This window comes from Chelonia mydas, chromosome 4 (assembly GCF_015237465.2).
Source record: "Chelonia mydas isolate rCheMyd1 chromosome 4, rCheMyd1.pri.v2, whole genome shotgun sequence".
Lineage (NCBI taxonomy): Eukaryota > Metazoa > Chordata > Testudines > Cheloniidae > Chelonia > Chelonia mydas.
The window spans coordinates 112,246,005-112,260,851 of record NC_057852.1 but is presented as its reverse complement, the minus strand read 5'-3'; the positions used below and the strand labels follow the sequence as shown (position 1 = coordinate 112,260,851).

At 36.7% G+C, this 14,847-nt stretch overlaps 1 protein-coding gene across 9 annotated transcripts in view; it reads left to right on the top strand.

Moving 5' to 3' along the window:
- The window catches only part of CPEB2 (cytoplasmic polyadenylation element binding protein 2), an 87,874-nt gene extending 76,627 nt beyond the window's left edge, over positions 1-11,247 (top strand). For all 9 annotated transcript variants that reach the window (XM_037898044.2, XM_037898043.2, XM_043544642.1 and 6 more), the window contains one exon: positions 7,264-11,247. In XM_037898044.2, the coding sequence (XP_037753972.1) occupies positions 7,264-7,491 (228 nt within the window). In that variant the 3' untranslated portion in view covers positions 7,492-11,247. The remainder of the gene's footprint in view (positions 1-7,263) is intronic.
- Positions 11,248-14,847: the final 3,600 nt, after the last annotated feature.

The following is a 14,847-nucleotide window of genomic DNA, read 5'->3' as shown; positions in this document are numbered from 1 at the left end:
TTCTAATAGAAAGATTGGAACTTTAACCAGCAAATCTTGTTTGTGGTGTTGATACATGAGCCAAAAAGAATACAGCTTGACTTTAAGACCTTATGATGAGTTTGCACGGCTTGTAGTTAGAAGAAAAATCCTTTGATATGTATAGTGAACGAACTTAATTTGAGACACTGAAATAAAAATAATGCTCCTCAAAATGCCATTTTTACTGAATAGTTTTTCAAAGTAGGGCTTTTTAAAGATTTTTTTTTTTCTTCACGATGTAGTTTTTACCCAATCCAATAAGCTGCTTTTGAGAGAATTAATATTTTCAGTTCTACATTTACTGTTTCCAAATTGACAGAAGTATAAAACTTCATGAGGATGACTTTTTGTTAGGTTTGGCCATTTGTTAATGCTTTCCTTATCTGATTCTTTGCCCCATAGACTTGTGAGATGTATCAAAGGTAATTTGGGTTGTTGTGGGGTTGGTTTTTTTTGGTTGAATTATTCATATAAAATAGTGCATGGAAATAATGGTCAAGCCAAAGAAATGCAATATTTTTTATAATAGCCACTGACCTTATAAAGGAAATTTAAATGTACACTTAGATTTTAATTTTTTCTTGTGTTGCTCTCTCTTGCAAGGCTGCATGGCCTAGTCGCAAGAGTCAATATGGCTGCTCTTCCTCACAGGGCTGCTGGTCCACCTCCCGTGGGGGGGAGAGGGGGTGGCCAGGGGAGGGAGCCCGGACCCTCCCAACTCCACTGGGTCCTAGTCCAAGGCCCTGTCAGCAGCAAGTGTATTTGCCTCTGAGTCAGTGGGGATCCGTCCGAACCACACTGACTTAACACCCGGTCCTACAACCAGATCAATGTCTAGCTCCCCTGGGCTACTTCCTACTGTGTCTTCCAGTGGTGTGGTCTCTGGCCTGTGAAGCTCCCGACGGTTCCAGTGTCACCTGGGTGTCTACAGATGGCTGTCCTGATCTCGGCAGGCTTGGCCTCCACAGTCTTAGGCTCCAGCAGCTCCTGGGCAGGAGCCTGGAGCGTGCATCCTCTCACTTTGGTGGTCAGCCTTGACTGAGCTGGGGTGCTCCCTTTTATACTGACGCTCCAATTGGAGTATTCCCAGCAGAGGAGTGGGGGCGTGGCTTCCTCTCCCAAAGTACGAGGTTAACCCCGACTTGTCCAGTGCAGGACAAGAGCACCCTGTCACAGTGAGCAATATTTAAATGTAATTAATTATTTTCTGTTAGCTTCAAATTAGATGACTTTTCTTAAGACATTAAATAGTTGCTGATAAGGCTGCTCATAAGGACTGATACCTATGTTTTTTGGAAAAAGGAAAAGGAGGACTTGTGGCACCTTAGAGACTAACCAATTTATTTGAGCATGAGCTTTCGTGAGCTACAGCTCACTTCATCGGATGCATACTGTGGAAATCGCAGAAGACATTATATACACAGACACCATGAAACAATACCTTTTTGGAAAAGGGAAAAGGAATAGTGGGAAAGAATCCTAAAATAAATGAAAAGCTTGACAAAGAACATCATTTTGCTCATGAGTCCTGTTTGTACACTTGTGAAAAGAAGCTTTAACTTCTGAATAGACTGTTCTCTTTCATGGCATTTAGGTCACCAGAAATTTTGAAGGGCCTCTGGGTGCCAAGAAGGCAATTGGAATAGCAGAGATCCCTCTGTGTGTGCGTGTGATTTTATATATATATTATATAATATATGAAGGAAGTGCGTATGTTTAGCTTGGAAAAGAGGAGATTAAGGGGGAACATGATCGTTGTCTTCAAATACTTGAAAGGCTGCCATAAAAAAGATGGAGAAAAGTTGTTCTCTTTTGCCACAGAAGACAGGACAGGAGGCAATGGGTTCAAACTAAAACATAGATTTAGATTAAATCTCAGGAAAAACTTCCTAACTGTAAGAACAGTAGGACAATGGAACAGATTGCCTAGGGAGGTTGTGGAAACTCCTTCACTGGAAGTTTTCAAAAAGAGAATGGATAGCTATCTGTCTTGGATGGTTTAACCCCAACAAATCTTGTATTTTTGTAGGGGGTAAGAGTAGATGACCCTTGAGGTCCCGTCTAATGCTATGATTCTATGAAGTGATATAATTTAGGGGGAAGGAGTTAAATACTTGAAGGGAAAAATGAAAATCTAAGGTAAAAATGATGTGGGCATGTGCTCACAGATTTCTAAACAGTGGGGGCAGAGAACAACAAATACCTAGATCAAAATCACAGTATTTGGATACAGTGTACACCCACAAGATTTCAGCTTCCCAAACATCATTTGGATATAACTACAATTAATCAAGACTCAACATAAAAGTTTTTAGAACATGAGGGCAATCATGGGGAAGCTTGTTACTAAACAACAAATAACCTGCTTGGGTTTTTTACCTCTAGCTATTTGGTCTTCAAATTCCATTTGATCCCTCTTAATTTTCTTCTGACATAGTATCTGATGTAGTCTTTGGTCTTTCATTAACGTTGATTTTCCATTTTCTGAAGGTTTATCTGTGTTATTTAAGTAACCTCTTGAAACTTGCCATTTAGCCATACTGATTTACTTTCTGGCTTCCTGCTTTCCTTTTTCGTTTAAATCTGCATTTTTCTGAGTCTCTTTTTCTTTTGTAAGTAGTATCTGTGCTAAATGTTAGGATTGTAACTTTTTTAGCTTTGACTTTAGGGTCTTTTTGAAGTCCCCTTTTTCAGCTTGTGATACCTTTCTCCCCTCAGTTATGTTGCATTTAATTTTATTGTTTGTACTGTTACTTACTGGTTCAACTGTAGATGTTTCTTGGACGAACTCCTGTGTGTTACTGAGGACTAAGTTGAGATGAGCTTCTCTTGTTTACTCAGTAACCCTAGCAGTTCCACAAACCAATTGTTTAAGAAGATGTTGATGATTTTTTTTCTTGTCCCACACAGATATTTGACAAGTTTATATGAAGGTAGTTGAAGTCTTCATTTAATATAATTTTATTAGACTTTATTATGGTCTTTGAGTTCAGAACATTGAGAGAGATCAATTTCCTCCTTCTGGTCTGTAGTAGTACAGACCCTGCTTTGTATTCTTATAACTTGGAGTTATAACTTTTGAGTGGTGAGGACTATCTGAATAGATTCTATGGAATATTTTAGATGTGCACTCCTCTCCTGTTTCTGCAATCTAATATGTATTTCTTATATGGTTTATACCCAGGAATTATAGTATCCATGTTTGGTATCGGTTTTTGCATTCATCCATGTTTCTGTAATTCTGTTATGCCAAGGTCCTCTTCCGTTGGCAGACGTTCTAGTTCACGTAATTGTGGTCTTCATCTTGCATTCTTGCATTTGAATATAAATATTTATAGTTTTTGACCACGTGCCTATTTTTATTTAACTCCTCAGTCTGACGTCATGTTGATTTTAACAGAAATTACCTCTGTGAACTTGACTTCTGCCTGACCCAGTTTAGCTGTTGTTTCTGTTCTATCCTTTACTTGATACAGAGATGCCTTTTGTTTTCCTTAGCCCCTACCCCAAGCTCTACTTTGAACAATCCCCCAAAATATCATTTTATGTGCCAGCAGGCTAATTTCACTTTGATTAAGGTGAAGCCCATCCCTTCTGTATAGGCTCTCCTTTCTCTAAAATGCTCCTCAGGACCTAGTAAATTTAAAGCCTTCTTCTTTACACCATCTTCTCATCCATGAACTTCAGGGTCTCAGTGCTCCCTGTTTAGCTGGCCCTGCATGTGGAACTGGAGGCATTGCATAGAAAGCTATAACAGTGGCTCTGGACCTATGCATACTTCCTAGCAATCTAAATTTAGCTTCCAGGTCCTTACTCATACGCTTTCCTACATCATTGGTATCAATATGTACAGGTATTATGACCACAAGCTTGTTACCAGTATTCTCTAGATGTTTCATGAGATTTTCCACCTTTGCATTCAGTAGGCAGATAACCAGATGTCACAATTACCATATACCCAACTATCTATGAGATTGTTTACACAGCAAGGGAGTGCTTGGCAAGCGAGGGTTTGTGACTCTCCAGTGCACTAGCTATCCATGTACTAAATGCTGTGTGATCCCTGCTACAATGCACCAAAATGTTGCATCAGCGTGCACTGTGGAACTTTTAGTACACTGTACTGGGGTTCAACCTGCAGATAGTGCGCAGCAAACTAGTGCTTTATAAATTATACCATGGCTTGCTGCACGCTAACTCAGAGTATAGACAATCCCTAAATTTCTAATGGTTGAATCCCCTATGACCAGAGTTTCTTCATTTCAGCTGTGTAATCCCATCCCCAGGAGTGATCCTCTCTGTACATGAGGAATGATCAGCCTCTTCTATCTCAGTTGGAAGATGCGTCCTACCTAAAGCAGTGTATTTTCCTACCACCTAAGTTGCATCCCATCAGGAAATTTGGGGGAATCCTAGTGAGATGGTCCACTATGGAATGCATCTCTACATCTCTAGATACAGTTTTGTGTCTCTCTGACATTCCGTTTCTGTAACTCTGGCTTGAAGATGGTCGGTTGGTCTCTCTCTGAGGTATGGGCTATCTTTACTGGTTGGATACATATACCGTACTTGCCATACATTCTTCATTTATGCAGTAAACCAGGTAACATCCATCCAGTCTTGTACATCCATAGTTACATGGGTTTGTATTCTAACTTGGTACTAGATTATGTTAGGTGTGATCTTTCATTGATTAGAAGGTGATTATTTTAATGGGCTTTTTTCCTAATTATTTGAGTCATCTTTTTTTTTAATTATGCACTATTTTCTTGCTTGTCTCAGTTTTTTAAAAAGCCCAAACTCATATTAATAGGCATGGAGATGAGGAAAAGGAGAAGAGAGAAAGTGCAAACGGTTAAAAAGAAATGCTCTCAAATTCTATAAGTTAATACACTGATTCAGTATTTTCATGGTTGAACTGAAACCACTGAAGGGTTTGGGGTTCTTTCAGAGTTTAAGGAGCCATAGGCACGCATCTGATGACAGCACTCTCCCTAACAATAGATAGTCAGAGATCCTTGAATTTTGAAGTTCAGCCCACACACACTTATTCTTACTGAAATACACAGTGCTTCACTTGTTGCTTTAAATTGTAAAGATAACTATTGCATGAGGTACCTATTCATATTAAAAGCTTTGAGTTTAACTCCTAGAAAAGCGACTTGTTGCAGTGATACAGACTGTAGAGCTTGCATTAAAAGTACAGGTTAGCGCAGTGAGTATACTTCCTATTTTTTTCCACAACATTTTTTTAATGTGCTGTAGACCAGTCAGGAATGATGATCACTCGTGGATCACTTTGGGAAAAAAAAGACTTTTGATGTTAAACATTTGGGGATTAACTTTAAGGATTGCTGGTTCCCCTTTTCTTTTAATTTGATTAGCATTTGTTGTAAGAATAGTGCGTTTGTGACTTAAAATTAACTTCATTTTCAAGAGTTTACATCGATTACTCACATCAAGTGATATAATAACTTTAGCTGTCTTGCAACAGAAATACTTTTGTCTACTTACTAGAACACATTTTTTAAAGGTAAGTGGTGTGCTGATTAATATTATGCATCTGAGTGGCAGCTTTTTGTCCATGCTGCATCCAGTTTTCTCATACGTTTAAGGATACATTTTAAATACTTTTTTTTTAATTCAAGTTTTTACTGTTTCATTCAGCAGTGTGCAACTAGTGGGGTAAGGGTGACTGCTTAGCTCCAGAACGGATACCATCTTTGTGTAGCTTCTTACTAATGTTGAAGTATATAGATAAACAATCCTTTTATCGCAATCACTTTGTGAGTATGAACTGCGGCAACACTGCGTTTTGACAGACAAACAACAAGCAGTATGTCTTCTTTATAAAGTGAGGAAAATGTGGAAAACAATGCTTTTTTTTTTTAAAGATGTGGTCAATTTCTTTGTATTTTGTTTTGAAATTCTTTTTCCTCTGTGTTACAGTTCAGTTACACAGACCTAATGCAAATTAACCATTGGACACTTGCCACTTTTCCACTCTGACAGTCAGATGTGTTTGGGAGTGGGGAAACTGTCTATACAAAACAGGTGTCTGGTAGTCTGAGAGTTGCAAAGATGGCATTTTAAATGTTTTCCAAAAAAAAACCCACCTAGAAATACAGTGTATTAACAATCTATTGTGTAAAAGTTAAAATAGTTATAGAAGGAGTTAAAGGAATGTATCACCAAGGCTGGTGGCCACAAATTTGATGTCTTATTCCTGAAATGGCTATTAATTTGCACAAATGATCTGTGAAAACAATCATTTGTGTTTCTAAAACAGGATGTGAGCAAGCTGGTAAGTGTAACTCTGGTTTGCATACAACCTAGATTCTTGCATGATCAAATAATTGTGTGCAAAATTATGTGTGCATAGTTAATGTATGTCTATGCTGCAGTTAAACACCCACAGCTGGCCACTGTCAGCTGACTCAGGCTATTTAATTGTAGGGTAGCTGTTTGGGCTCGGGCTGGAGCCTGGGCTCTGGGATCCTCTCCGCTTGTGGGGTCCTGGAGCCTGTGCTCCAGCCTAAGCCCAGATATTTACACGACAGTTAAAAAGCCCAGTAGTTCGAGTCAGCTCACATGGGCCAGCAGTGGGTGTTTAACTGCAGTGTAGACATACCCGTAGAGGTCATGTTGAGGTCCCTTTTGAACACTGATATTTTTCACAACCAGTGCTTCTGTATTAACCTTTATCAACAATATAGATTAGCCGGATACTCTCAAGCAGTCCTTTATAACAAACTTAGTATTGTTCAAAGTGTATGCTCCTTGAAGCATGTTTGAAAGCACTGAGCACAACATTTGCTCAATAAATAGTAGAAAGTAGTGTGTCTTGTAGGAGTGAATTTAGTAAAGACAACTGGAAGCAAAACAAAGTGTGTGTAAAATGATTTACACACACAATCTTTTTGCTCCCAGTGAATGCTACTGGGCAATGTGAAAGTGACCAAGGCTTCCATTTCCTTTTCTCCTCCTGGTTTAATTTACACTTCACCATGTAAGGGCTAGACTGCAATCTCCACTTGTCTACAAAAACATTTGTGTATTTCTAACATTATGATCTGGATATGTGTGGCATATCTCCACTGTAACATTGATTTTTGCACTTTTTTGTTTTGTTTTTGTTGTGCAACCATAAAACAAATTGAAAATGCTTAATCTTTTCTGATGCAGAAATACAAGACATTAACTAGGGTTGGTTGTTTTTTGCGTTTGTTTTTTTCCCAACAGGTGGAGGTAAAGCCATATGTGTTGGATGACCAGATGTGTGATGAATGCCAGGGTGCACGATGTGGTGGAAAGTTTGCTCCTTTCTTTTGTGCCAATGTCACTTGCCTGCAGTATTACTGTGAGTTTTGCTGGGCAAACATCCACTCTCGTGCAGGACGTGAATTCCATAAGCCATTGGTAAAAGAGGGGGCTGACCGCCCACGTCAGATCCACTTCCGCTGGAACTAAGCATGGTGAACCAGCGTCTACATAAGGAAAGAAGGGTGCATGTGGCTTACTGTGTTTGAAGATACTGACATGCAGAAGAAATAAGTGCATTCTTCTGCTTTTCACCCCAGCTATCAATACATGCATCTTTATCAGCAGCCAAAACACTACAAGCCTCTTGTTTTTCACCAAAACCCTACATCTCAGGCTTACTAATTTTTGTGATATTTTCATGTTAAAATAAAATGTTCTTTTGTATTTTCTCCAAGTTATTTTTATATGTAAAGTTAAAATTAGATATGAGAAAATGTTTTTGCGTAGGGGCACAAAGTCTGCTGCTATATTTAGTGGGTGAAGCGTGCACTTATTTCTAAACATGGGTTTTTAACTTCAAGATCTGCCCCAGTAATTTACCAAAGGTAGCAAAATAGTGAAGATGGAATATGTCTGCTACAAAAAGCTTATTTTTATTGTTGTTGCTATTTTCAGTGTATACATAAACTAAAAATTAGGGTTGATTTTTGCTCTCCATTTTGACTTGCAAGAAATAATACCTCAAGATAATCTGATTTATTAGCTATTTTTAAACACTTTTAATCACAAGCTGTATTAGCTATGCTGCTATATAGGTGTTATGTGTAATGCCACCTATTAATACGGGATTGAAACATTTAAGAGACACTGCATTACAGATAAAATGCAGGCAGCACAATATGGCCTAAACTGCCATAGTTTTAGAATGTGAAAAAACTGCATGTTTACTTACCTGTATACACCATATGCATGCACTAGAACTGTTAATTGCAAATGTTCAAAAAAGGCTCTCTTGAATCTAGGTAGCATGAGCAAATTACAAAATTTGTTACAAAAAACAAACTTGCATGCATTATTGTGACTCAAGTAAAAAAAAATGTCCATGTGTACAATATGCAAATTAGTTTTAGATTAGAAAGTGCAGCCATTTTGTGACCTGGTCGGTAGTGGAATTCGATTTATGCAGACTGGATGTAATATTGTAATCCCTGTGCAATTTTGTGATGTGTGGTTCTAATTAATGTGAGTGATGTAGTATAGACATGAGTTTGAGTAAAAAGCTAGAATTTTACAAAAAAAAAAAAAGTTAATTTAAACCCCCTTGATTGTTCATGGTTAAGATTTCCTCTACAAACCAAAGATGGCCAGCACACTGCTAACCAGTCACCAAATGTAAAACCCATGCAAAATACATTTTTAAAAAGTATGCTTATATAAGAATGCATTATGCTTTAGTAATTAAATCTAGGTAAAGTCAAAATGGAGATGGTATAATATACAGTCGGCTAGTTGCATAACAAACTAAATTTTACCTTTAAGACAACAGTGAAATCTGACTTAAAAACTTGCTTACATGTGTGACCTGTGTGCATTGTGGTCTTCTGTCAAACTGGGGTCACTGTTGCATGAAACGTAGCTACTTGACAGGCAAGTACAGTGTTTTTATTTTGATGAAGGAGTTCTAGTAATGAACTCCTTCATCAAAGTAACTTGCTTGCAGATTTTGAAAAAAAGTTTGGACAAAGGCAATATTTAATACATTTCTTTGGTACTGAACCCTAATGGACAAAAACACTGCTAATGATTCTTCTATCTGAGAGCATTTTTAATGCAACTAGCCCCTACATTTTAATGGAACAAAGAGATGTTCTGCAGTCTAAGCAAGCACCCAACAATGGTAAATGTTAAAATGCAGAATTAAGAGTCTGACTCTAAAGAGATGAAATTACAAGGGTATTGCTCTTTGCAATCCCTTGGGACAATCTTTCTTGTAAGCAAAGTGTTGATCTTATATTGGTTGTCTACGATGTGCTTTTTTTGTACTGTACAATATGTGGTTCATGTCTAATTCTGCTGTTTTATTGTGGTTGTGGTTCAAGTTTTTAATGTTTAAAATTGATGCTGTTTTAAGAAGAGCTTTTTACTAATTTATTTGTCAGTGTTCCCTATTTGTTACTTAACCATGATCCTCCAGATTTTTGGAGTATTCTTTTCTAACCTAAACCCTGCCAAACCTTGATCCATTTTTGACATTTGTTATGCACTATTTTTATATCTCTGTGAGAGATTTTTCCAACAGTCAGCTATTTTAAGGCACACTTTTTTTGACTGATGACATCTCCTTTGCTATACCTCAATTTTTGGAATTTAGAAAAGAAATCAGTAGTTTTGCAATGTTAATTACTTAGGTATAATTTAATTCTGCAGATTTTTTTAACTTTATTTTCATATTTTCTGCTTAATGTTTAAAATTTGAAGAGCCTTTAAGTATATTAAATAATGAACATTCATATGAAAATAGTACAAAATTGAAATGATTGGAGATGTTGGAAAATAACTTTCCCTGTTAAATAGAACTATTTAAGCTGTAGGGGAACAAAAAAGGCTACCCTTTTTGGCATGGGTAAAAGTAATTGAAATGTGTGGTTTTACTTGTCTCTTCGTTTCTGGAGCAACTAAAGTTACAATTATCGTATCCTGCACCACAACCTTTCTTTTTCTTTTCTTTTCTTTTTTCCTTTTTTTTATCTACCAAGTTCTTATTTTCTAACTGTTGAACACTGTATTTGATTTTTTTACAGATCATATTTATTTTACTATTTTTGTAGAAGATTGTTAGTTAATTTTGATTGTATTTTTGTAATTTTGAAGCTTCTTCACTTTTGTTCCCCAAATGTGCATAGTGCTGCCCACGAGCATGACTGTGGAGGAAAAAAATAAACTTAAAAAATCCACACTTTTTGTTAAGAAGGAAACATTTAGCATTTATATATTTGTGTATGGAAAACACTTGATATTTTATCCCTGTTGCATCTGGCTGCACAAAGCCTCTCCTCAAAGATGCTACAAAACTTGAATATAACACATTTTGGAAGGCTGACTAACCTCGATTCTGTGTTGTGATGTGCAATACTGTTTCTAATGTTTGTATAAAAAAAATAACAGTGTAAACCTTTTTAATGCAAATTTATTTTTTTCATTGCATATTTTGCAGATTTTATCCACAGTGTCATTTTTTACTGTCAGAAAAGATACCCCTTTTGTCATTGCAACTATTTTTTAAATCCAGAAATCTTTGTACTGATGTAAATGATTGTAGTTATTTTGGATAGTGTTTTGCTAACAAAAGGAGAGACTTTTTTCATGCATATTTCTATTTTGTTTTTTTGGTTTTTATTTTATTTTAATAGTAGTAAAATACTTGGAATAATTTTTCATATTCTTGTCATTAATATTATTTTGTATTTTTATGTGGAAATATATAATTTTATGATGCTAATTGCTAAAGTTTATTTTATGTTGAATTATTTTTGGAGCTGAAATCTTTGTAATATTAAAGCAACTAGTTTCTAATTCCGAGTTTCTGTATAGAATCGCACAAGTGGTTTATGGAGTGTTTGGATTGTAATTATAAATGGTTCTTTGATATGCAAATTAATATTTTCAGTTGATTTTATTTTATATTCCTATTGGGGTGTTAAAGCAGTTTTTTATTTTTTTCTAAATAAAAAGAGAACCCATGCTTTTATGGACACTAGGTAATCGCCTTCAGCTTAAAAAATTTTTGTTTAAATATTTAGTTTGTTTTACTGTTATCTTCCAGGTGTCTAAATCTCCAGTCTGTCTGTTGTACTGGTAATTTAACTCTGTAATGGAATAGTTTGCTGCCAACTATTTATATTAAGTAATTTTTAAATATTTGTAATATTGTTGACTGACTAATAAACTATTAAGTTATTGGCACTTTTCTTTTTGTGATTTTTGTCTTGTAAAACTCGAACAAAAAGGTATTAGCAATTTATTATTGTATTAGAGTTGTTAGGACTTGTGAAAAGAATATTTACGCATGTTTTAATGGCAAGTTGAAGTCTATTCCCTGTTTTCCCGCTACCAGGGTAAATTTTTTTTAATCCTGCCGATGTGTTCCAAACTTCATTCATTCATCATAAAACAACATAGTAAACAGAGCTTCATATCATAACATGGATTTGTAAGCAGAACTGCCCACTGGTTTTCATGAGGAATTTTGCTTAAAATCCTATTGCCAAATATAGCCCCGATAGCAATGTGAGAATTACACATATAAAACAAAATATTAAGTTTCTCTAAAATAATGTGTAATTCTGCCACCGATGAACTGACTTAGCTAGGGGAGAGCAGAACGTAGTTAAAATGGCCTAATGTTTTCAGCTGGTTTCTCTCAGAAAATTGATACATCCAATACACTTACAAAGCTTGTTTTTAGAGGAGACCAATATTTGTCTAGCATTGTGTGGCTTAATATTAAATTGCAAAATTTGTCAGCATTTATATAAATGAACAAAAGAACCATGGTCTGTGGGGCTCATTTGTCCAATCTATCCAAAGGCATAAAAGAGGCTGCAGCTTCATAATTTAGAGCCACTCTGCTTCACCTCATCCTCTAACTCCCACCTGTGCCTCCCACCCCAAGAACAACCCTGTCATGACCTCTCCATCTACTGACCTCTAGAATGAGGGGAAATGACCACAGGAGACAACGGAGTTGCCTTCCCCAGATCCAACAGTGGAGAGTTCTCCCGCAGATGTGGAATTCCGTGCTGACTTTCGTCAATTGATTTAAAACCACTTTGTGCAACATACATGACACGCAGAGACTTTAGCCAATTGGATAATCTATCCCTTTATCTGTATCTGCAACCATATAATTGAACCATAGATAAACTTTCTAAACTGGATTCTTTTTCTCATTGCATATTATTATTTTATGGGTTTTGAACTTTAAAAGTGCACTCTCCAAATCCATTGATTGACTTCTCCCCAAGGTCGATTGATATCAAAATTTTGGTTTTGTTATAAGTTTCTCCCCTTCCTTACTTCACTCACATAACCATGAACATTTTTATTCTTGCCCTCAACTGTCTCCTTCACCACCTTCCCCTTCTTCCATGTCTCCTTTCAATGTTTTTAAATTAACTAGTACTACCATAATGCTTAGAAAACCTAGTGATGGAGTAGGACCCCATTGCTGTAGGTTCTGTTGCTTGTTTTTTTTTTGTTCTTTGGGAATTTTCTTTGGAATCGTTTGTAAACAGTTCCAGAGCTAGTAGCACCTATGTCCCCTTTCTGATCTCTCTGAGTGAATCCCCTCAGGCTTTGTCAGGATTTATCCTTTTTACATATCTTGAGGTGGAATTCTATAATTCTTCCACTCTTAGACCAGGCACTGGGCTACAGTACCCTGTGTAACAACCATGCCTATCCAGCAGGTCCAACTGAGTTCAGCTACCTACGGTTCTTCTGAGAGTCTGTGACCAGTGGAAATAAGTGACAAAACAGTCTTCTTAACAATACTTTTGTTTAATAATATGAGTAAAGCATTTAGCAAAAAAAGATTTTAAAACAGCAATCTACACACTTCATCTTGGCTAAAGACTTAAAAGATGCCTTTTAAAACACCACTACAGTTCTTTTGATCTTTTGTGTTTGAGTCTTTTACTATCCAGGCATTGTCTCTTAACAATTCTCAAGTGTTTGCTGAGAAGTGGCTTATCAGGAGCCATTCTTCCTTTCCCTGCATGCTTTTTCTCACAACACCCTATTAAACTAAACCAATATATCAATACAGTAAACATACCAAAAATCAGATCAGTGTATAGTATTAATTACTTATTTACAGAGTAGCTCCAAATCCATCCCAGCATCTTAACTCATGGATAAAGGGAATGCCATAAACAGAGGAGATGAATGGCAGTTATCTTGCTTCCTATTTCTAGTTTTTGTTGTCATATGAGTAAAGGATTTATTTTCCATAGGAAGAATAGACTACCATTGCCATAATTATTTTCACTTGATTTCTGTTGCCCGCAGTAGGTTTTTAAAGGAAGCCATCATTTGTTCTGTTAGCACTTAATTGTTGCCATAAATCCACAGATCTTACTACTTGTTATATTGTGATGCTATATATGTAAAAAATTAGCTCAATGCTGTGTTCATCTTTCTCCAGTTGTGTAATGGTCAGTTGTATACAGTATTACTCACTTTGTATTATTGAGGTGCTGGTTGCAATTCCATAATTACGGTTGAGATCTGGTTTTCACTCAAAGCATGAATTCAACCTTTGTGTGACAAATACAGTGTATCCTTCCCAAACTTCTAGCATTTATTGGGTACAGAATGAATTTTCTGAGAATTTACAGGTAAATCTGTGAATTAGGGACACCCAGAGCTTGGGGTGGTGCCCCGGATCATCTTGACTAATAGCCAATGATGGACCTCTCCTCCATGAATTTATCCAATTCTTTTTTTAACCCAGTTATATTTTTGGTTTTCACAACATCACCTGGCAACAAGTTTTACAGGTTGACTGTGCATTGTGTAGAAAAAGTACTTCCTTATGTTTGTTTTAAACCTGCTGCTAATTCAGTTCATTGGGTGGCCCCTGCTTGTGTTATGTGAAGGGCTAAATGACATTTCCCTGTCCACTTTCTCCTCCCTGCTCATGATTTCATAAACCTCTATCGTATCCTGCCTTAGTCATCTGTTTTCCAAGCTGAACAGTCCTAGTCTTTTTAATTTCTCCTCATATGAAAGCTCTTCCACACCCCTAATAAATGTTGTTGCCTTTCTGTGCATTTTTTCCAATTCTAACATATCATTTTTGAGATGGAGAACCAGAACTGCACACCATATTCAAGTTGTGGGCGTGCCATAGATTTATATTGTGGCATTGATATTTTCTGTTTCATCTATCCTTTTTCTAATGGTTCCTAACATTCTGTTAGTTTTGACTGCTGCTTCTCTCTGATAGGATTTTTTTAGGGAAGTATCCACAAAGCCTTTGGAGCGGGACGTTGTCCCAGGCTCTCTGAAAGTCCAAGTACTCTATATGCACTTGCTCTGCCTTATTCACATGGTTGTTGACCCCCCCCCCGCCCCAAAGAATTCTAATAGGTTAGTGAGGCACGATTTCTTTTCTTTATAAAAACAGTGTTGACTCTTCTCCAACATATCGTATTCATCTGTGTGTCTGACAATTCTGTTCTTTACTATAGCTTCAACCAAATTGCCTGGTACTAAAATGAGGCTTACTGACCTATAATTGCTACGATTGCCTCTGAAGACTTTTTTTAAAAATCAGCATCACATCAGTTATCTGCCAGTCATTTGGTACAGAGTCTGGTTTAAGCTATAGGTTACATATCACAGTTAATAGGTCAGCAATTTCTTATCTGAGTTCCTTCAGAAGGCTTGGGGGAAAATCATCTGGTCCTGGTGACTTTTATTAATATTTAATTTATCAATTTGTTCCAAAACCTCCTCTACTGACATCTTAACCGGGGACAGTTCCTCAGATTTGTCACC